General features: G+C 27.9%; 1 protein-coding gene across 1 annotated transcript in view; it reads left to right on the top strand.

Moving 5' to 3' along the window:
• LOC142324583 (very long chain fatty acid elongase AAEL008004-like) overlaps positions 1-27,092 on the top strand; it is a 174,855-nt gene that overhangs the window by 14,051 nt on the left and 133,712 nt on the right. Inside the window, exon 2 of the mRNA XM_075365429.1 lies at positions 25,375-25,453. Coding sequence (XP_075221544.1) covers positions 25,375-25,453 — 79 coding nt within the window. The remainder of the gene's footprint in view (positions 1-25,374; positions 25,454-27,092) is intronic.

Raw genomic sequence — 27,092 nt, 5'->3', positions numbered from 1 at the left:
TACATAGCATACGTATCATTCTCATGTCATTGGGCCGTGAATGGAGTTACTGTTCACTACTTGAACAGATTGCAACGTACACATTACTAAAATATTCGTTAATAAAATATATAAGTAATTCAAGATTTTAAAGCTTTTTCTTTTGTAAATTTACCTATTATTCCAAGAGTAATACTTAACAAACAATCAAATAGTTGTTTGTTAATAATAAGAATCAGAAAAAAAACAAATGTGTTAATGCAAATAAAACAAGTTATGTATTGTGTAAGAGCAACAGTAATTATTGAAGAACATAACAAAGAAGCCGTAATAACAAAGGGAGTCCGACAAGGATGTTCCCTATTCCTGTTACTTTTTAATCTTTACATAGCACTAGCAGTTAATGATGTTAAAGAACAATTTAGATTCGGAGTAACAGTACAAGGTGAAAAGATAAAGATGCTACGATTTGCTGATGATATAGTAATTCTAGCTGAGAGTAAAACGGATTTAGAAGAAACAATGAATGGCATGGATAAAGTCCTACGCATGAAATACCGCATGAAAATAAACAAGAACAAAACGAAAGTAATGAAATATAGTACAAATAATGAAGATGGACCACAGAATGTGAAAATAGGAGGAGAAAAGATTATGGAGGTAGAAGAATTTTGTTATTTGGGAAGTAGAATTATTAAAGATGGACGAAGCAGGAGCGATATAAAATGCCGAATAGCACAAGCGAAACGAGCCTTCAGTAAGAAATATAATTTGTTTACATCAAAAATTAATTTAAATGTCAGGAAAAGATTTTTGAAAGTGTATGTTTGGAGTGTCGCTTTATATGAAAGTTAAACTTGGACGATCGGAGTATCTGAGAAGAAAAGATTAGAAGCTTTTGAAATGCGGTGCTATAGGAGAATGTTAAAAATCAGATGGGTGGATAAAGTGACAAATGAAGAGGTATTGCGGCAAATAGATGATGAAAGAAGCATTTGGAAAAATATAGTTAAAAGAAGAGACAGACTTATAGGCCACATACTAAGGCATCCTGGAATAGTCGCTTTAATATTGGAAGGACAGGTAGAAGGAAAAAATTGTGTATGCAGGCCACGTTTGGAATATGTAAAACAAATTGTTAGGGATGTAGGATGTAGAGGATATACTGAAATGAAACGACTAGCACTAGATAGGGAATCTTGGAGAGCTGCATCAAACCATAAATGACTGAAGACAAAAAAAAATGTATTGTGTTTGAAATTAAATAGCAATTACAATTTCAAATTGAACAGCTTCACCTTTAAAGGAGATTTTCTCTCTTTAAAAAAAAAAATAATACATGTAAGAATTTATAACAAATTATACAAAAAAAAATATCCTGTTTATCACATATTTTCCCGTTATTGCAATTTTAAAGATTCAGTACTCAATAAATGACTTCTATTAAAAAAAATATAGTGTTTTTGTGAAATTAACAACAGATTATTTGCTATTTAATTATTTAAAGATTAAAATAAAGTATTCGGTTAAGGCGATACTTTTAAAGCAAAAATAATTTACTTTTTTGACTCAGTAAATATAGGAAACGTTTAGCACCAAATCGTTTTCTTAAACTAATTTTTTATACATTCTAAAATCTCAAATAACAAGATGAAAAATATTTTATTTTTTTAAAATAATATTACCGGTCTTTTTAATATGAATGTGTTTAGAAAACCGTGGCAGCGTCACGGTTTTTTATCCAGAGGTCCGATTCGAATCCCGATCCGGCATGGAAATTTTCAGATATAACATAGTTCCATTTCCATAATTCCATGAACTAGCTTCAAAAAGCTTTTGTGGTGAATTATTTCAACAAGCGGAACAAAATAATTGTGAAAATTAAATAATTTAATAGATTACATTTTAATAAAGAAAAAACGGTGGAATAATATTGCATGATTTTTTCAGTCTGTGCCGGTCAAGTCATGATTATCAAAAAAAAATTTAAGCATCAAAATTCCCAAATTTTGAATAAAATTTGGTTTTTTTGGTTTTAGGGGCTTCCTTATTTTGTGGAGAAAATTTAAGGAAAGTTTATTTACAAAGAAGTAATACCTAACAAAAAAATAAAATATTTTAAAAAAGAATTGTTTAAAAATATTCGGTCCGGAATATAACATATAGGTGCCAAAGATACTTTAATTCAAATTCCTCTTTAAGTGACAAGGAAAATACAAAAAAAAAAAATTTAGTAATAAAAATTAAAAACAAAAAAAAAACATATTTTAAAGGTGAAGAATAAATTTTAAGAAAACTTTTTTAAAAATATTCATATGTAGGTCAAGGTTAAGAAATTTGGTTAAGTAAATTTTTCTTTAAATATAACACCCCATTCGATAGAGGCTAAAATAAAAAAGAAATTAAAAAGAAAAAGAAAATTTGCTACATGTTAGCCCTATAGCCCTATATTTTATGAAGTAAAAACTTGCATAACGTTTTGAAAAATATTTAAACCGAAAGAAGATAGAGAAAAAGATCAAAAACCTTTTACAAAAGATTGAAAAGGGTGTGGTTGATCTGTAAAAAAAAATATTTTTGGGGTTATCTATAGAGAATGTTTTTAAAAACAGATTCAAGAATTCAGTGGATGGTACCCCACATTGAAATAAAGGAAAAACTTTATATTAACATACGAGTATGTCCGGAAATGCTTAGTATACTGCCTATCTGCCATTTGCATTTTAACATAAAAATTTATTTCTCAGGAATGGTTAATCGTTCGCGCTGAAATTTCATATATTGCTAGGATCCCTAGAGATTTACTTGAATAAAAATAATGAACTGATCTCCAAATCATTTTAAAAAGAAGGCCAGTAAATCTTTTAATTGTAATCTTTTATCTTTGCAACTACTGGTTTACTTAAATATAATATTATTACAAAAAATGTTTTATGATAAGAAAATGACACCTTGTTTATGCAAACCCATTCATAAATAACAAAATTATAGCAAAAATTCTTGAAGTGAATCACTCTAGATTAAAATACCAATTTTCATTTTTTCCCAAATAAAATTAAATAACTGCCATATGCTAAATTATAATAAATAATTTAATGATACTGAAAGTATTACAATAAAATAAAAGGTTATTGAAATCATGAAGTTGTTATAATAATAAATCATATTTATATTGAAAAATAATTAGGAACAAAACAGGTTTTGCTATTAACAAGTTATTGTTGTAAATGCAAATAAAAATGAATACCAGTTTGTCTTTGTTAATGACCGAGTGAACTGATTGATCTTTGATGTACGAGTAAATTTATTTTTTTTACCATTATTTTATTCACCATGACAGATAATGTGAATCATATTTAAACTAACTTAGGAAAAGCTGATGTGCACTTAATGCACAGTCTCGCAATCACATTACACTTGAGGCGAGATGGCTGTATCAGGAACACTTTCGCAATCGACTGTTACTTTCTCATACAATGACTTCATCCATTCATAGACGGCTCGGAGACACGGAAAGCTTAAACCTGAAAAACCTGATGTAGCGTGCGGCGTATTGCTGTGCGCATCGGTTGACGGCTGGCTTACCGCACTATTACTATCCTGGCAAGTACTGTATACTATGTCGTATACAGAGCTATACGAGATGTTTTCGTAAAGGAATGACTAACTGTTACACCCGTCCTATAAGTCTATCTCTTTCGTAGACAATATGCACAGCTATACGCCGACCGCAACAAGTAAGAACGGCCGACCACGTTCAATATGTACAACTGAACTCGAGGTGGTACGGTAGATGAAATATCCAACCGTTCTGAAAAAAGAACCTGACCTTGAAGTTCAATGTTATTAATGCGACAGTTTGGAAGGTTTTGCATTAGCAGCAATTCTATGCTTATCACTATCAGCGAGTACAACCTATTTTAACTCGAGATTATACTCCGTATCTGATCATGTCAATGGATTATCTGAAAATATACTAATCGAAATTTCTTGAATGATATTCTCTTTACCGTCGAAGCCAAATTTACAAGATCGGTCATTATTACAACTAACACTTTTGAAAGAGTACGAAAATCAATGACAAACACCTGTATGCACTTATTTTGAGTAAGAGACGCCGTTTTGAACAGCTACTATAGTTTCATTTATAAATGATTTATTATCTGATACGATAATTTATTGTTAAATAATTTTCTTTTGAAAAAAAAATTATGTAATATCCGGTGACTAATTATTAAACGAAAAACGTGTAATGCAAATTATTTTTATATATTGATATTATTTATTATTATACATTTTTCATGATTTCAGTAATATTTTATTTCATTGTAATATTTTAATATTACAAATTATTGTAATTTATTACACGATAATATTAATAAAAATAGTCCAGTTGAGATCGTGTAGAATTATTACATTTCATTCGGGAAGAAATGAAACTGGCTTTTTCATCTTCCAAGAATTTTTACCATAACTTTGATATTTATGAACGGATTTCAATAAATAAGGGGTTATTATTTTCATAAAACGCTTACAATTTTTTGTAATAACATAACATTTAAATAAACCAGTGATTGCAAAGATATTAACAACTAAAATGTTTACATGGGAATCATTTTAAAACGGATTGAGAGATAAGTTTTATTATTTATATACAAATAAACCTCTAGGTATCCTGGTAGCACACGAAATTTGAGCTCGATACAATCAACCATTCAAGAGAAATAAATTTTTATGTTAAAAATAGAAAATGGCGGATAGCCAGTAAACTAAGCGTTTCGGGGCACGTTTTAATATAAAGTGTTTTCTGTATTTCGATGTGGTGGACCATTTCCTGAATTCTTACTCGGTTTTTATAAACACTGTGTATGCATCGTAAGAACAAATTTACTTAACTTTTCTCTAAAATGTCTCTAAAGAAAGTCGGAATTTGTTTTGTCACCATATCCCTCTCCCCCTAAAAGAATTTATAAAAAAGAAATATAATCAATGCCCCATGTATAGAAATAGTTGAGACAAATTTTAAGAAAATCGATTTGGTCAATCTTTATAAAAAAAGCCAAAAGCAGCACGACACACTTATATATCCACATATACGAAGGTAAGTAAAAAACTAAATGAAATTCAAAAAAATCAATAATTTGTACTTATATAAATAATACATGGATTATTTTTCAATATAATCCTTCTATGCACTTAGTCCATCTTTTAACAAGCTTTTGAATTCCTTCCTGGAAGAAAGTTTTGGTCTGGAGTGAAAAAACTTTTCACCGCTTCTATGGCCTCAGATCGATAATGATTCCCTCGTAAATCTTCTTTTAATGGGTCAAATAGATGAAAATCTCTTCGAGCCAGGTCCGGACTGTATAGAGAGTGGTTCAGCAGATCAAAACCGAGATCTTGAAGGAAAAGGACGGTTTTTTTTCCGTATGAGGTCGAGCGTTATCCTGAAGAAAAATCATGCTTTAGAAAATTTACCACGTCATTTGGACGTTTGATTTTTTGATTCAGTAAACGCAGTATCTCACAGTAGTACTCACTGTTTACCGATTGACCTTTAGGTGTAAAGTAAACCAAAATATTTCATATCCAAGAATATCATCATCACCTTTTGCAAACGTATGAGTTTTGAACGTTTTTGCTGTGGGAGATGATGGATGTTCTAACACCAAACTTTGTCGCTTATTTTCGGGTTCACAGTGATGGACCCATGTCTCATTAACGGTTATTATTCGCTTAAGAAATGAGCCTCTTTCATCTTCGTAACGTTTCAAAAGCTTCTGGGAAATTTTCAAACGATCCTGTTTGTGGATGCCGGTCAATTGACGTCAAATTCAGCGAGCACAGATTTTTCGAAAGTTTAAAGAATCATGGTTGATTGAAAATATTGAGCCATTGGTTGTATTCAGATCTCTTGCAGTGTCATCATATCAACTATCAACCCTATAGCGGAAGACACCCGCCTTGTGAGGCTTCCGGTCGCCATATCCCCTCCGATCTTATTCCTGATGGGCTTTAACGGAACATCCCAACCCCGTAGGGAAAGACACCCGCCTAGTGCCGTTCCGGTCGCCACCCCCCACCCCGCCGTTCGTAGCCCTGATGGGCTTTAACAGGAGGAACAACTGTAATTCGTCGATTACCGAGAATCATTTGTTTAACCGCTTCAATATTGTCGTTAGTCTTTGAAGTGGAAGGCCTTCCTTGCCGCTGTTCATCACAGAGAGAAATTCTACCATTTTTAAAGCGATCAATCTATTCGTAGATCTTGCTTCTATTCACACAATTCTCTCCATATTGTTGCTGCATTCTACGAATAATTTCTGCTGGTTTCGCCCCTTCTCAACTGAAAAAACGTATCACTGTTCGCATTTCTTCCTTTTTGCTATCAGACAAAGGAACACTCATTTTAAACAAAGTTTTAAACACAATCACAAATAGGTAACAATGAAACAATACCTTCAACGCATAGAGGTATAGCATATGAGTTATAGCAGAACAATCATTGTTGCTATACATGTGATTGGGAAGGAAATCAAAATTTCCCTTTTCTTTTAGACTTACCCTCGTATACACATACATATGATACGTAGATGAACTACTTGATCATAAAACTCAAATATTTACAAAAAACCCAATACCTCATTTTTGATATGATTACCATACATTTTGATTTAATTTAGATAATCTAGCTATATTTGCCGGGAAAATAATAATAAGTTTTTTAATTTAGGAATATTATGTACTATAATTATTGTTTATTTATATGTTTTTTTTTTTTATATTATATGTAGATAATGTAAAATTTGTATCAAGAAAATATTATTTTACACATAAATTTATACATTATTAAATTATTTTCATATTTTTTCCCAGACATTCGTAAAAAGTTTAATTAAGATGAAAATATATTAACTTTATCATTTGACATTGAAAAGATCTTTTTGAATTTAATTATAATTCTATCATAATTAATCAGCTATGACCTTAATTAAAGATATAGTATTAATTTTTTGATGACATTATAGAATAATAAATAAATAGATTTCAGAAAAACCTGTTTGTGATATCGATAAATAATTAATTAAATAATTATCATAAACTAAAGCATTATATTTTTTTTTTTTTTTTTTTTTTTTTTTTTTAACTTCGTAAGCTGCTCTTGCAGTTCGATTCGAATAAATAAAAAATTTCTTTATTTCTGTAATATATATACACACACACACCCGCGCGCACAAAAAAGCCAAAACAAATCACTACAACTTACATTAATTTCTTATTCAAAAAAAAAGAAAAAAAAAGAAATATATTTTTCAAATTTTCGTATAAATTATGTCACTATAATTTAAGTAAAAATGAGTTAATTTTGTTAAAAACGTTTTAGAAAGTTCTTTATTGAGTGATAAATATTGACAAATCACAAAAATCAGTTATGTCAATTGACGTCTAAAGTGATTTCTAATGCCCTGAACAAGCTAACGTTTTAAATTCAAATACCAATTATACCTTATTCTTAATGAATCTTGTATGTATTATACTTCACAAAGAGTTCTGCTAGTACAGGTCATATTTATTTTATACCAAACAGTATCTTTTTATTTTAATATGAACATGTATATATAATATATTAGAATACTAAAATCTTCTGTAATAATAACGAAGGCTGATAAAAAGAATGCGTACTCTATCAGTTATTCAAGATATATCATTAGAAATTAAACACCTACGAATAACATAAATAACAAAAAAAAAATTATTCGATATTAATAACTTCCTATTTATCTTTAACGTTAAAATTTCACTTATTACCCTACTTTATTCAGAAATTATCAATTATTTTGATAGTGAAATAATTGACTGAAAAACGTGGTCCTGTTTTAACTCAATTTTTTTTTCCATTGCGTCAGTTGTATTTGTGAAGTAATTACAACCAAACGAATAATTTGATTATCATAAAATTGTTCAGTAGCGTCTAATGTACCTTTTTACTAGGAGGAATTAAATAGACTTAACGGTTTTTCATAGAATTTTCCTTCTAAATAGTATCGGCTGCTATTCTTTCTATTTTTTTATTGTAAACGTAATGAAGTGCAATGATAATAAATTTCCACACCAACAAGGGATCCTCTATCTACCTCTCCACTCCTCTCTCTCTTTTTTCTGTTTAGCCTCCGGTAACTACCGTTAAGATAATTCTTCAGAGGATGAATGAGGATGATATATAATGAGTGTAAATGAAGTGTAGTCTTGAACATTCTCAGTTCGACCATTCCTGAGATGTGTGTTTAATTGAAACCCAACCACCAAAGAACACCGGTATCCACGATCTAATATTCAAATCCGTGTAAAAATAACTGGCTTTACTAGGACTTGAACGCTGTAACTCTCGACTTCCCAAATCAGCTGATTTGGGAAGACGCGTTAACCACTAGACCAACCCGATGGGTCACCTCTCTACTCCTCTTCTCTCTCTTTTTTCCTGTTTAGCCTCCGGTAACTACCGTTAAGATAATTCTTCAGAGGATGAATGAGGATGATATATAATGAGTGTAAATGAAGTGTAGTCTTGAACATTCTCAGTTCGACCATTCCTGAGATGTGTGGTTAATTGAAACCCAACCACCAAAGAACACCGGTATCCACGATCTAGTATTCAAATCCGTATAAAAATAGCTGGCTTTACTAGGACTTGAACGCTGGAACTCTCGACTTCCAAATCAGCTGATTTGGGAAGACGCGTTCACCACTAGACCAACCCGGTGGGTTCACCTCTCTACTCCTGGTTTGTTCTAACGTTATCCATCTTTCCAATCTGTCTCAGTGATAACTTATATTAGTTACTAATTCGTATTTATTTTCGGTTTTTCAGCAAAACGTTTCCTTTGAAACTGCTCTAGTGCTGTTATATAGCATCATACCCTTTTCGGTTAATATTTAACTGATTACCATTGATGTACCTACCTACATGCACTGTTAATAATTTTCTGCTCAAATAATTTATTTAAAAGAAAAAAAAAGAAAAAATATTATAAAATACAGAATATAGGTATAAAGGAAATCACTGTTGCGTTACCAATGCGGGATGAAATAAATACATGCGTTCGCATGAGTGCCCGCGTGCGTGGTATCATTCTGAAGTCAGAAGTCTCATTACCCTTCCCATTCTGTATTTTCCCAATATTCCCGATCATCAACAGCAAAACATATCCAAAAGTTAGCAAAATTTACTACTGCGCATTAACCAAGTGCGCTTACAAAATTCGATTTACCGTATCTTTTCATCGGGCAATAATATTTAGCGTCCTAATATTTTACTGAATAATTAAGTACTTTTTGATATTTTTAAAAACTTTCATAATCTACTCTGATCGTTCCCCAATTCTTTTTTTAATTTGGTAATTCAATTTTGTCATAGAAAGAGGTCCATTGTCAATATAACTACTAAAATTTTACTATTTTTTATTTTTATAAAAAGAATATATATTTGTTTTTGTGATAAGGGAGCCACATTCTGTCGGAAATGAATATTTTTATCAATATTTCTTTTCTTTTGAATATTATTTTAATAAATTGATAAGAAAATAATTAAATTAATATTTTTAAAATGGTACACAGTTTTAATTTAAAACATTTATCATTGAAATAAAAACGTCTCGTTTTAGTTGTTTAACGTTCGCACTAAAAAATAACATAGCCTAGTAATACTGCTGTTACAATTAACCAAAACACCTTTTGAAGGCAAATTCATTGTGAAATAAGAGAAACACATTTTTTGATTTTATATTCTTCTTTTAATCAAATTTTTATATGTTTTTAATAATAATTATCATCATGTCGTCGAATAATTTTTAAATGTTAAATATGAAGTAAGAAAACGGCTTTAAGTCAACATAACCGTTCATTATTTTACTTATTTTTTTATGATAAATTCACCCAAAATCTCGAAGTTAGTACGTAAGAATATGAAATGGAATTTGTTAGCGTATTAAAAATTCGATGCCTGAACAGAATTCGTCTCATATGAAATTGAGACGCTACCACTGTGCCGTGGAGATCGGCACATACAACGTGCCAATATTATTTTACATCTCTGAGTGTCGTTTATCGTCACAATATTGAAAAGGAAGTCATCTCCCTCATCATGATTACGTTTCATAAGCTATTCCCCAACATTCCTTTTGTTATTTTTTGTACTTTTCTCTTAGTTTGCGTGGCACATATCGCGAACAAGATTTACGGTAGCGCAGTTGACTAATAATGTACTACACGTTCTTTTGATACACCTATTTGAATCGGTTTACTCTCATATTGATTCAGTTCATGTACCTTCTTTTGGTGTTTTTCATAGTCACAGAAACTGGTCGATCACTGGGAGATTCATCGTCAAAAAAATTAGAAGAAACTATAATGGTCAAAATTAGAAGAATTTTGAATCCTATACATCCTCCTTAGCGATTTACTGATTTTTAAACCAACTCCTCTTTTGATATTATGTGAAGGAAGGTTGTAAATTGAATATAATATATAAATAATAAATTAATTAATTTAATTTATGTTTAAGCTTACTGCTCTCGTAGTGAGTGAATTTGCATATGGATATTATGGATCTAGATAAAAATGATGAGAGTGTGCAATCTTTAAAAGATGCCTAAACCGATCTAAACCAAATTTAATTGGGAAGATTTGCCGATATTTTTTCGCTTCTTGATCAATTTTAATCATTAAAAAAAATAACATATTTACACAAAATGTAATCAATATTTGTCACCTAATAGTAGCATTCTGAGACGCCAGGGCAAGCCCTGCTGCTAGTACTTTAATATATTTATTTATATGCGCTTAAATATTCTCGGATTAAGCAAAAATGTTTTTACAATGTAACCATTTTAATCTATTTTATTTAATTTCACTATTTCAATTTATTTTATTTAATTCCAGCAGTAATAGTTACATTAATTAGTGAATCTACACTAACCCTTTTTTTATTATTGTGATTTATCTCAATAAAAAACATCTATGGTACAAAAGGTAGTGATTAGGACTTTGGTAAATAAAGATAAAATGTCTCTATTACTACATAATTGTACTTTAAAGTGGACATAACATGCTAATATACTAAAATATATTCGGCTCAGAAAAAAAGGCATCGGAGTACAAGTGCATTATTCATTTACTATTAGATTTTGGCAAAGAATGGTCGTTATTCTTAAAAATTGATGTATGTTTTTGGAGATTATTTGTGGATCACGTCAGATCATCCAAAAACGTTAATTTACAGCCCCTTAACTCAATTTATTGAATATAATTAATGTAAAAATTAAAATTTCAATACAAAATTTACGTAAAATTATAATATGTTTTTGTACGTCGTTATATGTTAATTTATGACAACAATTTGTTTGATATTATTTGAAAAAAAGAATAAAAATTTAAGCAAAGCATTAAAATAATAATGATTATAAACCTAACATGGCTATGGGCAACGACGTTAATAAATAATAAATAACAAAAAACTATTTCCTTGAAAAAATTATTTGTTTTTCAAACAAGTCACGTAATCAATTAAAAATGAAATTAAAACAATTTACAGTAAACAAATGTGATATTGTAATGTACATTTAAAAAACCTCAGTTATATTTATAGTCGCAATAATTTTTAATTTCATACTAAAATAATAATATTGTAAATTAATTTTTTTGTTGACAGTTCACTGTTAATAACCAAAATTACGGTGCTATTAGTTTTAAATAAATAATTGTAGTTAAAAAAACTACAAATTATACTCTATTCACTTTTAAGAGCTAGCCTGTTGTAAATAAACCGCATATTGTTTTAACAGACTGTCTAGAAATGTTTGATTTATGTCTGATGTTTTAATTTGGCACCGACTGAATCGAGTTATTTACGAATTAATTACAGGGCAGCTACATTTAAAATTACATCACTTCTGACCAACAGAATAGACAATAAAGTGTATTACAGTATTTTCAGAAAATCGCTGTGCAATAAGCTTTAGAATTACTTGATGCTTTCTGTTGTTTCGATGTTACGTTGGTACCCCTGTGCGTTCATTGAGCATTGGTAAATAATAAACTAAGACGTCAGTTTTTGAGTTGTTATTCAGCTGCATCGTTTCGTTTATCGGAATCAATAGTAGCGAGAAACTTAACGGTAGTTTCGGTAAAACTCAGGTTTTTCGCTGAAAATGTCTTTCTTGAAGGGGAAAAGTATACTGATTTAGTGAAGCACAAGTATACCGAAACGTATCCAAATACTCCTGTACCTCACCGCAATCCAGTTACAGCTTTTACCGAAAACGTTCGGCTTTGTTGAAGACGCTGATCGAAGTTGAAGACGACATAAAGTAAACGAACAGAAGCTGCTTGATATTTCGGATGATATGGCCGTAAGTCCATCGAGGTCATTGCGTAAGCTAGCTCAGCAGCAAGATATCAGACTTGCTACTCTACTAGAAATAAATCGAAACTTTTCTTCTAAAAAAGTAATGTGTGTTCAAAAAGTGAAACCTACAGACACGCCAAAAGATTAAATTATTGTCAATGGTTTAAATGCCTTATTGACAAAAGTTTCACGGTATTCTCAAGATTACGTTGGCGATGAAGCAGCTGAATAACGATTTTTGTTGTCTAGCTTAAATTAATGCTTCAACAAATCTATTTTTCTTCAAGTTATAAATAAGTAGCACAAAGAACAAATTATGTATATCGGGTTCAAAGACCACATTAATCCTCTACTAATTTTCTCACTCATCTGATAGCAGCTATTTTTTTTTTTTAAGGATAAAACTACAAAATATTTAAACTGAAGAAAGAGAAAAGTAATTCTACATTAATTTTTACTAATCAATATAAATCAAAAAAATTCTACAGGATTTGATTTGACTTGAAATTACATTACGGTATAAGAAACGTTTTTGACATTTCTTTAAAAGAATCAAGTAACTAGCAATAGCTAGGGTAACAGTGAAAACGTGAGCAACTAACAAACATCCTTATAGCTGATCGGGTTAATTTTCATAGCAACACATTTTCTTTAATTAACCCGTTCTTAAAAAATCAATTCTATTCTGTTTACTTTTTTATTCATGCTAGATAAGTATTAGTTTGTAGATTGGAATAAAAAAAATTCAAAGCATTAACATAAAATCAATAACGAAAGAAAAAGTAGGTTTTAACTAATAAACTATTGTTTAAAAAACTGTACTGGTAGATTGAAGGATATGCACTTTTTTCCTCAATTATACAAAAAAATTATTTCTTTAGATTCTTTACCAGTATAAACAGAATGAAATGAGGAATGTGTAACAACGCATATTACTTTCTTTGATTAAATACACAATAAAAAAAAGTTAGATAATGAATAAATTTATTTCACTATATTTAATAAATGTTATTTGTAAATATATAGGAATGTTACACTTGTAACATTCCTAACTTTGTTTGTATAAAATGCATGTAGATTTACTAGAAGATCTTGTTACAGGGTAATGTTTAAAAATTGTAAACAACGTATAAATACTTAATAATGCCGTAATCATCAGAAAATTCATTAGGTGATAATACGTGATACCAATACAAAATAGCATTAACAGTATCTGATATTAATGTAATTTTAAAAGTATATAGGATTGAGAGGTATTCTCATGCATAAAATAAAATAAATTACATAAAATATGTAGTCTAATTATTTATATAAACCGTTTTTTTTTTTACACTTGCTCTTGACAAACAAGAATATTTTACAAATAAAATGTACTACTATTGTTTGAAATACTTTAATAACAAATAACTGTTAATAATTAAATTTTAAAGTGAATAAATTTGAAAATATTAGAAGTAAATAATAGAATACTTCACGGTCTCACATGAAATGATTACTTCTAGATTTCCATAAAACACATAAAACCATAATTCTATGATAATCCGTCTTTACATCAAGGATTACATAATCTAAAGAAAAACATAACCTTCAAAATATACGTTCTATACATATTATTTATTTTTCTCACAAATCGTGTATTTTCAATCATTTCCTAGTAAGGAAACACAAGTAAATCGCATTCCAATATACACTTGAGGGGTCCAGCGAACAATTTTCAAGCAATTATCCAATTACCCAATTACAACCGCTGATGATAAATTGCTTTTTTGGTCGGTATGAGAAATAATTCCGAGCTTAAATGGTAGACAAACCGAAAACCTACTTCGATGAAAAGAAGAGAAGCTACCGCTATGAAGACCTGATAGGCTGAAAAGCCCATTTTATTTAATTAAATCGGCTATTTATTATATCATGCTAACTGGTTTTACATATATTGTTAGAATTAAAATTATTAACTAATGTATTCTATTATTCTTTACAAAAATTCTGTATTAAATAAATTGCTATGATCTATGTTATGTTATGAATTTTATTATTTATATTTAAGTTAATGTTTATTTTTTAATGAAATAATAGTACCTTTTACCATAAGGTGAATGAAAAAAAAACCAAAATAAAATATATTTTTTTATAATAAATAAAACTCTTAATTAAATAATAAAAATAAGTTATTAATCATTTATTTTAGTGAAGGTATTTGAAATATAAATAAAATAAATATTAAAATTACAGATAGTTGAATATTTTTACTGTTATTTTTAATATTAAAAAGAATATTTTTATTTCTTGAAAAAAAAGAAAATACATTGTTTCTAATAACATTGAATTTATTTAAAATAATATTAACTTGTACATAATACAATAATGTACTAACTAAACTTTAATTGAAAGGTAAAAAAGTAATAGAAAAAAAAGATGGATAAAAAATAAATAAATAAATCATCGGTTTTTATAGTTACCCAGAAAAAAGACAACACATTCTAATTAAACAAAATATTATTAAATTCAGTTATGAACACATAGATTAAACCCTTTGTAAAAAAGTCAGATATAAGGTTTAAATTCACAAACTACTACGAAATCAGAAACACAATTAAAAAATACAATTAATTAAATTTAAAAAATAATATATATATTAAAATTATTAAAAAAATTTTAATTATTTGTTCCATGCACTGAATAGAAAATTTAGAGAGAGAGAGAGAGAGAGTGAGAGTGATTGAGATAGAGAGAGAGAGTGAGTGAGAGAGATAGAGCGAGTGAATAGGAGGGTTTGAGTGAGTCAGTAACCGAGAATTTCATTTAAAATAAAAAATAAGTATTGAAATTTAATGACGATTTCGAAACTTAAATTAAAAATATTTATAACTGGTATAATAAAATCTACAAATACAACTCATAATTTTTAATTAAAATATTTTTTAAATACAAAACTCCTACATATTTAAAAATATCTTACATACCATGAAGAGATAATATTATTAATAAATAATTAATTTAAAAAAAATGTGTATATAAATAAATAAGTTTTATTTAATATTTTTGCTTCAAGAAATACAGAATTCGAAAATTATGACTATTTTTTAAAAATGATTATTATCAGTTACGAGTTATACGTTATATTTTAATATTATTTAAAATAATAAATTAATTAACTTCATGTACATTAATGGAAAATATTATTATTATTAATAACTGGTACAGTAGTTTATAAGAAAAATACAAAGGAAAATATTTAAATTATAAATTTGAAAAATAAAAATCATAATAAATCTAAATTAAAACTGTTTAATCAATATTTTTTTTTTTTGTTATTGATTACAAACGCTTTCAAAATTGAAACGAAATGAGAAAAGGCTCTTTTATTAAAATATATTTTAAAGTAATATCTAAATGGCAAAATAAAAATGAAAAGCTAAAACTACAAATCACAAGAATCGGAACTAAACAAAAAGGATTATCAACGGATTGTTTAAATTTTGCAAATGATCTAGCGATCTTTGCTGATGATTTAACTAAACCAAAAACAAATCAAAAGGTTGAAGGAAATCACCGAAAAAAATGGACTGGAAATTTCATTTGAAAAATGGAAACGATGATAAAATTAAAAGAATATCCAACAGAAATAAAAACAAAACTCGGGAAAATTAAAGTCGTTGGAAAGTTTACACATCTAGGTGAAGTAATCCAGAAAAATGGACTGGATAAAATGTGTTTATAAAATCGGATAAATAAAATTGAAATGGCTTTCGAACTAACCAGAAATCTTAACAATAAAAACTGATTTATTACAATGTGAAATTCGCAAATCACAACACGTAATAAAACCTAAAAGTCTTAACGCAGCAGAAAATTTAACATTAAATAATTAAGAAAGACTAGAGAATATTTAAAAAAAAAAATTCTATTACACGCGGAATTGTGAAAGTAATAAAAATGTTTTAAAATCGAAAGAGAAAATTTATAGAAAACTTGAAAATATAACAAACACATTAAAAATGGAGAATAACGCTTTAAGGGCATTAACAAGAAATATTTTCAACTTCTTTCGTAATCTCAAATGTAAAATAACAATTGGAGTTCTAGAGGTAGGAAAGAATCCCAAAGAGAGCGGAATAGGATTTTTTTAATAGAGGAATTTTAATATTTTTTACTTAAAATAATGGATATGATTATTAACAATTAGAATTTGTTAAAAATATTGTGTTATTTGTAAATAAATTTGTATGACAAATGATAAAAATATTTTATTTTTAGTTATTAAAATAGTTATTAAAATTATCCATTTGCTATCCATTTCAGATTCATTAGAAAAAATATAAAAGAAAATAAAAAGAAAAAAATTATTCTGAGCTTATTCGTGGAAGGAAATCTGAACAATATACCGGCTTTATAAGGTTATTTTTAAATGTTAAGATTTTTTAAAATTAAAAAAAATTATTTTGTTTTAATAAAAATAATAACAAGAAAACAAAAATTGAAGAGTTATTGATAATTTGTACACACATTAAGATATGTCTAATAAAGGGAGACAATAAAAAAAAACTTCAAACACGACATAAAAATATATCTAACCCGAGTCCTTTACAAATTGTATTACTCATAAAAAATGGAATAAATGACATCAAAGAAGAAATTTGAAAAAAAATAACACTGAGTTATAAGTTATATTATCAGGATCGATAAAATATATTTAGTTACTTTAGTTGAAGTTATAAAGTAATTTAAAAACAAATACTTAATGGGATTAATTGATTACTAATTTATAAATACAAAAATAAAAATATAATAACTAATGTATTAAATAAATACGTATAAGAAATTCACAGTTTTATGAAAACGAGAATGAGTCATTAAATAATTTAGAAATAAAAAAAATAACAAAAAATTAGACCGTTAAAATTGTTTGTATGAAAAGGTTATGTAGGTGTATAAAATTCAAAATTATTACTAAATAAATTACAGGAAAAAATCCAGTGACAATTTTTTAAGAAGTAATATATGGTTATAAAATTAAATTAAATCCGTCGGTTTATTCAAGTGGTTAAATTCGTCATCGCAAAATCAGCTGATTTTCGAAGTTTTAAGGTTCGAGTCCTTGTAAAGACAGTTACTTTTATATGGATTTGATTGCTAAACTGTGAATACCGGTATTCTTTGGTGGTCGGATTTCAATAAATTACACATCTCAGGTGTGGTCGATCTAATTTATACACACACACCGAGACCCGGCAGTAGCTGGAAAACTGGTCGGAGAAAACAACCATTGAAAATATTTAATTATTATTACAATAAGGAATAAAAACTTTGAGAAATTACAAAAAAATGAGAAAAACTGATAAAAATTTAGAATATATATATATATATATATATATATATATATATATAGTCTTAAAAAGATAAGATCAAAATAAAAATTTAGAATACTAGCAAAGGAAAAAGAAAAACAAAAAAAAATGATACATCAAATAATATATAGAGCCATTATTGTAAGCAAAACTTTTATTGAACTGAAGGAATGTGCAAAGACAATATATTGTAATATAAATAAATGTATATCAGGTGTAAACATTTTTTTTTACACGGCCTTAGTAATGAAATAGATGTTTCTGTATTTTTAACTCTATAAGTGAAAAATTGTTACCAGAGTTTTTTCCGCTATATTTCAGTAGAAGACCCCCCAAAAAAACTAATAGTTTCTTCTTCTATACGGTTTGTATTTTCATACGATCTTGCCTAGGAAGAATTTTATAAAAAGCGTGATTGGAGGAGAAAAATAATAAAAAAAATATTCGTTTTTAAGATTTTATCTGTGACACCCAGCAGTATTTTCTTTGACTTTCCCAAAATTTTGCATTATGAAGTTGATTGTTGATCTATCAATCATATTTTGTATTCTATTTGTGGGATTAACCACAAAGACGTGGATTGACTGCTACCATTAAGATAATAACCATTGCAATTTTTAAGAAAAATGTTACATATAAGTTTAGCGTTTATAAAAGAGCACAACACACACAAAACTTATACGTAAGATAAATTTTGGTGATGTTAGATGTGTAATATTAATGTTGATGAGTAGTAACTTCCCTATAAATAGCAGGTGCATAGTGTAGGTGTGATATAAGTAGCCTGTTCATAGTTTTAAGAAAAGCTTCAACCCACTCTGGACCCAGGGGAGTCAGTCTTTTGTTCTCAAAATGAGATTCCCTGAGGGATCAGTCTATCTTCAGATGAGTATTTTCTTTTTATCGTTTAGAAGAGATTTCAGAAAAAATAGGTAACGAACATTTAAAAATAAATAAAATCAAGTACGTAATTTTTAAATAAAGCTTACTTTAAAAAAAATTTTATATTTAATCAAAGCCGTAACTACTCTTTTAGACGGAATTATATAATTTATACTTAATTTTTATTTTAGAAAGTACTAGTATGTAACCCAATTATCGAAAATAACTTTGACAAACATAATAAATTTATTTATAAATCGTTTCGTATCCTTTATTATGCGATGGTGAAAATTATTATACTCTAAAATGTTGAATAAAAATTGAAAAGTACGCTACAAGTTATAAAAAGGAATATGTAAATACAGGCGAAACTTGTGGTTGTCCTTCCACTACTCCATTGAGGCAAGCGCCGGCATTACACTTGAAAAGAAAAAGACTACGTAACATTTTAGAGAGATGGTGTAACAACCACCTTGTTCTTTATTTAATTTGACCTTTAATCTCTACACACAAATAACAAACTTCATAAAATCTTTTTAAGTGTATGTACTTCAGCATAATAATCAATTCCGACTGGTTAAAGTTACTACAATTTTGCTTCAAAGACACTAATATGATTTACACCAACTTAGTACTTAATTTAAATATTAAATATTACTTCTTACTAAAATAATTTGAATTGATTATTTCTAACGAAAATGTGTTCACTCCATGAATATTATTGCAACATAATTGTTTCTTAACGAATTATAATTTAGTTTCAATTAATGTCGCTTCATGAGATAAACTCTGTATTAGCTTCTAGAACGTAATTTTAATATTAAGAAACGATAAAAAAAATGTAAACGAAAAGAACACATGTAACTTTGGTTCAGAAGATACGTATTTCCATATTTAACTGTATATAAATTGCATTTCTGTTACGCATCGTTTCGTTGCTTTAAAATTTATTCATATTGAAATAGTCTTCCCTTAGTGTAATCGATTTCCACATCTGAATAAAATATGAAAAAAACCTTATCAATTCATGAGGAAAAAATAATACATATCTGTACTAATAATTCGACGGCACTTCGTCAAAAAATTTAACAAATGATTTTTACTTTACTGGAAAGATGATCTTTAGAATACTTTATATTATTCGCTTAATAATTTTCCTTTAGGATATCACATTTTTCTTAAAAAAATATATATTTTAAAGTTAAATAATAAACAGGATATATAATTTTACTATTATACAAAATTAAATATTTCATGTTTTACTTATTCTTCAAGGTATGGTAAAATATAAATCAATATAAGTCTTAATAAAAACAACTGTTATTTGGTATATTATACATTAAAAAACGTACATAAAAATTTAGAAGGAATCTAATAGAATGAAAAAATTCAGAAAAACTGAAAGAGAAAGTTGTATATATAGATTGTTGTATATATGAGAAAGTCAATATATGGTTCATTATCACTATCAAATTTGAATTTCAAAATTGATTATCTCAAAAAAGGTGTATAAGATTTTTTAATATATTTTTTTCATTTTTACTTCCTTGTACCGTACAAGGAATTATTGTGATCGCGAAAAATTTCGGTTTTCAAATTTTAACGGAAATATCGATTTTTACCATCCCTTGACTAGTTTCGGCGTATCTCACATAACTCAAAAACGATTTGTCGTAGGATTTGGATCTAGGACTATTGTAATATCTAGTTTTGTACCTTTACTTTTGATTGCAATCGACTGGATCAAAAGCGTCCAAAAATCCCGAAATCCAAAAAAAATTGGATATTGGACTTTTTCTTAACTGCAGTAGTAAGCCTTCATTGAAAGATTTTCAACGAAAATCTGGTACTTATTTTCGTTGGTTCCAGAGTCATAGCCTAATGAAATATTAATCAATCTAATATTTGGATCTTACAAGGGGAAGGCACATATGTTCTAATCTGACTTCATCTCCTTTTTTTAACTTTATTTTTTTTTTAATTTAACTATATTGATTTATTAATAATTACTCGTATAAACCTCTGATTGTAAAAAAAGTTTTACAATAAATAATAATTCAATAATAACAATAAAAAGTAGGAATAAATATCAGAGGTTAACGAAATAAAATTTTATCTACTTTTCGTTAAATTTGTCTTATATTTATATTTTAAAAGAATGTGAGTATATATTTAATAGGCGTACAAGGAAGTTATGTGGTGTCCACATCAGATTTTTATTTTTGGTACTGCTAATTAAATTTCTGTAAATATTTTAAGAATCATAAAATGTTAAACAAAGCCGGCAATAAATTGCAAAACTTTCCTGGTTATGCCGCTCAAGTTACGCAATTCATTTTCCATTTTCTATTTATATCATTATGATGAAATAATTCCTTTTGTGACTCCTATTTTAACAAAATACGTTTACAGCATGAAACTTTTAAAGTGTAAAAACGTTTTTTTTTTTTTTCGTTTTGGTGGTTATATAATTAACCTTACAATGTATTAAAAAAATATAATATAATATATTAACCTATTATAATAGTAATTCTGTTACTTATTGCATTCCAGAAATATACAACAAAATAAGTTATTGATATATATATATATATATATATTGCCCGATAATAATATATACTGAGATCGAGGGCACTAAAGAATCATGGAGTCGTTGGTCTTACAACACAATCTTTCTTGTTTGATCTCAACTTTTGTAGGTGAATACATAACTGTCTAAACCACCTTGATACACACATCAATATAAACATTTTTTTAATATTTGTTCTATTTATTTGTAAAGTAAAAAAAAAGCTGACAACACAGTTGTAGGACTTATCCGTCATGCGACTTTTTCTGATGCACGGTTTACACACACAACTTAATTAAAAATATTTATAATTTTATTTAAATTTAATATTTTTGTACAGCAGTATGTTAGTGCTAGGCTACAACTCCTCGTGGTGACAAGAGGGTACGACTATTGACGCAGTACTGTATACCCACTGAGCCACTAGTTTAGAGAATATTTTGGGGTGAGGGTGCGACTTTGAAAAATATTTTTTTGCAAATATTATTATTTTTTAATTGTTAACAAATACTGATCTCCGTGGCGGACAGATAATGTCTCGGTCTTTCATCCGGAGGTCCCGGGTTCGAATCTCGGCCCGGCATGGCATTTTTCATACGCTACAAATTCCATTTCCATATTCAATGCACAAATTTCAAACTTATAAGGCGATATAATCAATAAAAAAAAGAAAAAAATGAGCGTAAGAAAAATAAGACCTTAATTAGGCGAAATCTCGAGATACTGAGGGTGACCTCGCTCTACAGCAGGAGCCCCTTGATCTTTGAAGTTAATTATTTAATGGCATCAATGCTCCATATACAGAAGTAATCTGATTAAGTTCGGTCAAAATCGGTCAAGTAGTTCTGGAGATATAAAGTGTGAGACACCGAACACATACACGTACATACAAACATCCGGAAAATTTTCATTCAGGTTTTTTGTGTTCCTTAGGTGCTAAAAAATCAAGATCGGGTGAATTCCGCATATGGCCAAACTGGACCTATTACAACACTTTCCCTTCTACAGCTATAGTGATAGACGGGCAAGTAAAAGTTTTAAAAGTAAATAACAGAACATTTTAGCCCTGATGGAAAAGTAATTTTTAAGTTCTGAATAAAAGGAAACAAACTGTATATTTTGAAACAGAGAATAGAAACTGGAAAATTAAAACATTTTTCAATTTTTTTCAGCTTAAAAGATTTTATTTTAGTAACTAAAGGTTATTTTTCAATTGATAATACGTTTGAATTGAAATTCCGTATGAAGTTATGTTAATTACATTTCTAGTTACTTAAAAATCGAAATTATTATTTTTTTTTATTTTAAATATTAAAGCAAAATTAATTTACCTATTAATCCATACAATTAAAAAGATAAATGTCCGTTTGTTCAAAATCTTACATCTCCGAAAGTTATTCACGGATTGCTTTGAAATTTTGACATATCGTTGCATTCAAATACGAGCGTGTTTTTATATATACCTACTATTTATATATCTAAGATATCCCACCTGTCATAGGTAAAAACATGCTTTTTTGAAAAACAGCGCTATCTGTTGGACGTAAAAGCAACATATGCTAAATATTTTACGATTCCATTTCAATGTTTCCGATGTGTGTTCGCTATAAACTAAATAACTACTGGACCGATTTACGCGCGGGGAAAAAGGGAGAAAGGGAAAAAATTGAAAAAAGTAAAAGGGAAGAAGGGGAAAATAAAAAAAAGGAAAATGAAAATTTAAAGGGGGAAAGGATAAAAAAGAAAATGTAAAGGTGGAAAGAGGAAGGGGGAAAGGAAAATAAGGGAAATATAAACGGGGGAAGGAAAGAAAGGGGGAAGGGGAATAGTGGAAAGGGAAGGGGAAATGGGATAAAAGGAAAGGGATATGGTAAAAATAAAAATAGGAAAAAGGAAATCGGGGAACTGGAAAAAACAAAAGGGGAAAAGGAAGGGTGAAAGGGTAAAAAGGAATGATTAAATTTTGTGAATTTACGTAATGTTCATTTTGTTAATATTTTATCACACTTGCAATTGTGTTCATTTATATACTTAAATCTAGCAACAGCGATGCATTGCCGGATCTGCTAGTAAATAATAATAATAAAAAAAAAACAATTACTATTTCGTATAAAAATCAAAATATTATCCTGTAAAATCATTACACTCATTACTGTTACACATATAAAAACAAAATCTCCCTGTTTAGTTCCGTTGTTACTGCATGCGTATCAATTTACTAAGTATCCTGAAGAATTTTTATACTTACATTTATTTTGATAATTACTAGGGTCATTCAATAATTAAAACGACTAATAGGAAGAGCAGAAAAAATGTTTAACAGATTTATATTGAAACTGTCTGACGTTCAAGTTGGCACATCAAATGTAGAAAAACCAATTTCAAAAGATCCGTTTTATTATCACCTGTCTTGTTTATTTCAAAATGTCGGCTCCGCTTGAAACCTGTTCAATGGATCTTTAATTTTCTTGAGGTGTAAAATCGGCCGAAATTCACTCGCTAATATTAAAACAATATGAAAAAACGTGTATTAATCGTGCAAATTTTTGTATCTAACAATTTAAGTAGGACGGAACAATTTATATGTTTTATAATAGATTTTCATCGTAGTGGAAGTTTCGACTAACGCTTGCAAAATGACATTAATGTAATGGCATTTAAGGTAATGTAAAGTAATAATTCTTGTGAATATACGCAGGAAAATATTGAAAATTTCAGTAATGCAGATCGGCATTATCTATTTCATTATCCGCATAAAAAATGTTCCAGATTGGTACGTTCGACTTAAAATCACGAAAACACTCGAATTCCCATTTCCACTGAAATCTAATGACGATTTTAGCGGAAGGTAATGCTTTTTCAGATAGCATAATAATTCTTCATGAAAGATGGTTTCATAATTTTAAAGTAGTATCCAAACGAAATAATATGAAATGGAAACATCCGAGTTCTCCCGACAGGAAAAATTCAAAACCTATGCCTCAGTCAATAAGGGGATTATATAGTGTTTTGGAAGTGTAAAGGTCAAATTTCTTGAGATTTTCGGAAAATCAACGTACAATCAACAGCGAGCATGGTATATGCACAATACTGTGGTATGGTAGAAAATAAAGTGGAAGTATATCTTTGGCATGTTAATGTCCGACCCATTACCGCTCATAAGACACGGGAAGCTATTCAAAAGTCGGGTCATGAAGTATTGCCACACCTATATACAGTCCCGATCTCCTGTCAATTAGCTGGACAAGAATACGGTACTAAAATCGTTTAGATACTAAGATAAACAACTTTCTTTACTATTGAAACAGAAACATTAAAAGGTAAATGAGTTAAGTGCTTTAGTATAGTCCTGAATTTTGATAAAAAGTAGTTTTAGTTTCATTTTCAGTGAATAAATAGTAATTTTGCTAGTCATTTGTCTGTAATTATTGAATGACCCTCGTATAAATAAATTCAAAAAAGAATTTATTTAATTTAAAATATTAAGTACTTTAAATGAATCAAAAGAAAATTTACTGAAAAGAATATTTTAGTAAAATAAAGTATTATTTTAATATTTTATAATTTATGACGTAAATACGACACGTGAATTTATTGGTCACGTTTTGTCAATTGAAATTTATTTAAACAGATTTTTGTTTAATAAATATATATATATATAAATCTGAATAAATATAAGAGAAGAAAAATATTTTTGCATAATAAAATTATTAACTGATTATTCCGGTTCACATAAGTAAACTAACACAGTTATATTCCTAACAAAAAATTTATTTTCATTTATTCATTCTCATTTAATTAAAGAAAACTAAACAAAACACAATGAAAATGTAACTTAATAATAGTACAGACATTTAATTTATTTTTACTCATTCTAATATAATTAGAAAAACTAAACACAATACAATGAAAAAGTAATTTAAAACATTTATAAAAGATAATTATTATAGCAAATAAATTTGATTTATCTAAACATAAATAATTTTTACTAAATTATTTTGTTTTATCCATTAAATCGGTAACAAATATTTTGAAAACTGAAAGCGTTAAAATATTTTGTTTATTTATTTTCCAAAATAACAATTATAAAATAATATGGCAGTTAATATTATATTATAATTGAATTAAATAAAATAATTATTATATGATAAAATAAAATATTAGGTAAATTTATTTTCTATTCATTTTTACAGATGGCAACCTGTTCTGGATTATCCTGTTCAATATTCCCGGTTCGAACTAATGAAACAGAAGATGAAGTACCCGAAGAAGGTGACTTATTTTATTATTTTTTGATTTATATTTTTATTTTTAATTTACGAAGAAAATTAAAAAAAAAAAAAAACATAATGTAAGAACTTGAATTTTTTTTAAAATTTCAAGTTGTTATATTCTATTCGAAAATATTTGATTCATTAATTAAGGAAAAAAGAGGTTTTGTTTGATATTAAATAAATTTTAACCAAATCGAATCGTGCTTTTTTTTAATTTAACTCACATTTATGTTCAAATATAAATGGATGTACGCGGGATAATATAATACTTAAAAATATTTGTAAAATACAATTTTAATATTTCAATATTTTATTTCGATCCGTTCAAATATTTAGGCATGAGTGAGTATACAAACAGTTTATGGTAAATTTAGCTTTCCTGAAATTTAAAAATGGCAGAAAGGCTTATATTGAAATCTGATGTATATATACTGATTTATTTATTAAATATACAACGTAACCAATATTTGATTTAGATCTGTTCGACCGTTTCAATATTATTATTTCAACAAAAAACGTATTCAAATTTAGCCTATGCTTCATCATAAATAGAAAATTATATTTACACTTGTATTTTAAAGATGTGGAAAAATTTAAAACCAACATTATTCCTGGAATAAAAATCTATCCTTTTCTTCTTGAAAACTAAGTCTATACATTCAATATTATTGTCCCGTCTGTTTGAGTATAAAGGAAAAATAAATTATTGTTATCAATTCAAAAACAATTTCCTAGATTTTTATTTATTGGCGTTTTGAGAATCCTTAATCTAAAAATAGTAAAATATCAATTTAAAAATTCTTTATATATACATACATAACAGTATTGGTGTTGGCGTGTGTAAACCTTGATGTATTAGAAACGACTTTATATCATTTAATTTGCAATAACTTAATATGTTGTAATTTTTGTATTAGGAAAATAGCAACGACAATATTTTCATTGAATGTGAAGTCATTAACGTGAATAATTTTCTTTCTTTGCCTTTATGGTTGTGGATAATTTAAACTACATAATTATAAATAGGAGTTCTTTGAAATAGTGTAACTTAATATTCTACAAACCTACCGATTTATTTTTTTTAAATTGCTTCGTAAAATGTTAAATTTTATTTTCCCAAAGAATATAACTAGAATAGCTATATTAAAGGGGAAGTATGGTGATAATGTCAAAAATGGGGTATCGCGATTTGTAAATCTTCACGTTTTATTGTCCAACTAGTTCTCGAACAATAAAATATTCCATCTCGAACAAATCTCAGGATCGATCTAACCGATTTTCTTCTAATTTGGCATTAATTTCTATATTTGTGTATGAGACATTGATCATATAATTTTTTTTTTTTTTAAATTCGTAAAGAGGTTGGGGATCTCCGCGAAAGAAACAATTTCGAATCTCTTCAGAGGCATCACAGAGAAAACTTTATTAAAGCAAATTTGTTATCTACTATGCATATACGTACGTACATGAATATAAAAAACGTTTTTCAAAAAATCGACCCTCTTCTTAAAATTAAATTTTATATTTTTTGTTGTGCTGCTCTATCACTTCGAGAATTTTTCAAAATTTTTTTGAAAATTTATACTTCAAGTATAGATTTATATTAAGAGTCTACAATTTTCTTCAATTATAGTCCC

This window comes from Lycorma delicatula, chromosome 5 (assembly GCF_047948215.1).
Source record: "Lycorma delicatula isolate Av1 chromosome 5, ASM4794821v1, whole genome shotgun sequence".
Lineage (NCBI taxonomy): Eukaryota > Metazoa > Arthropoda > Insecta > Hemiptera > Fulgoridae > Lycorma > Lycorma delicatula.
This window is presented reverse-complemented; position numbering and strand designations above follow the sequence as displayed.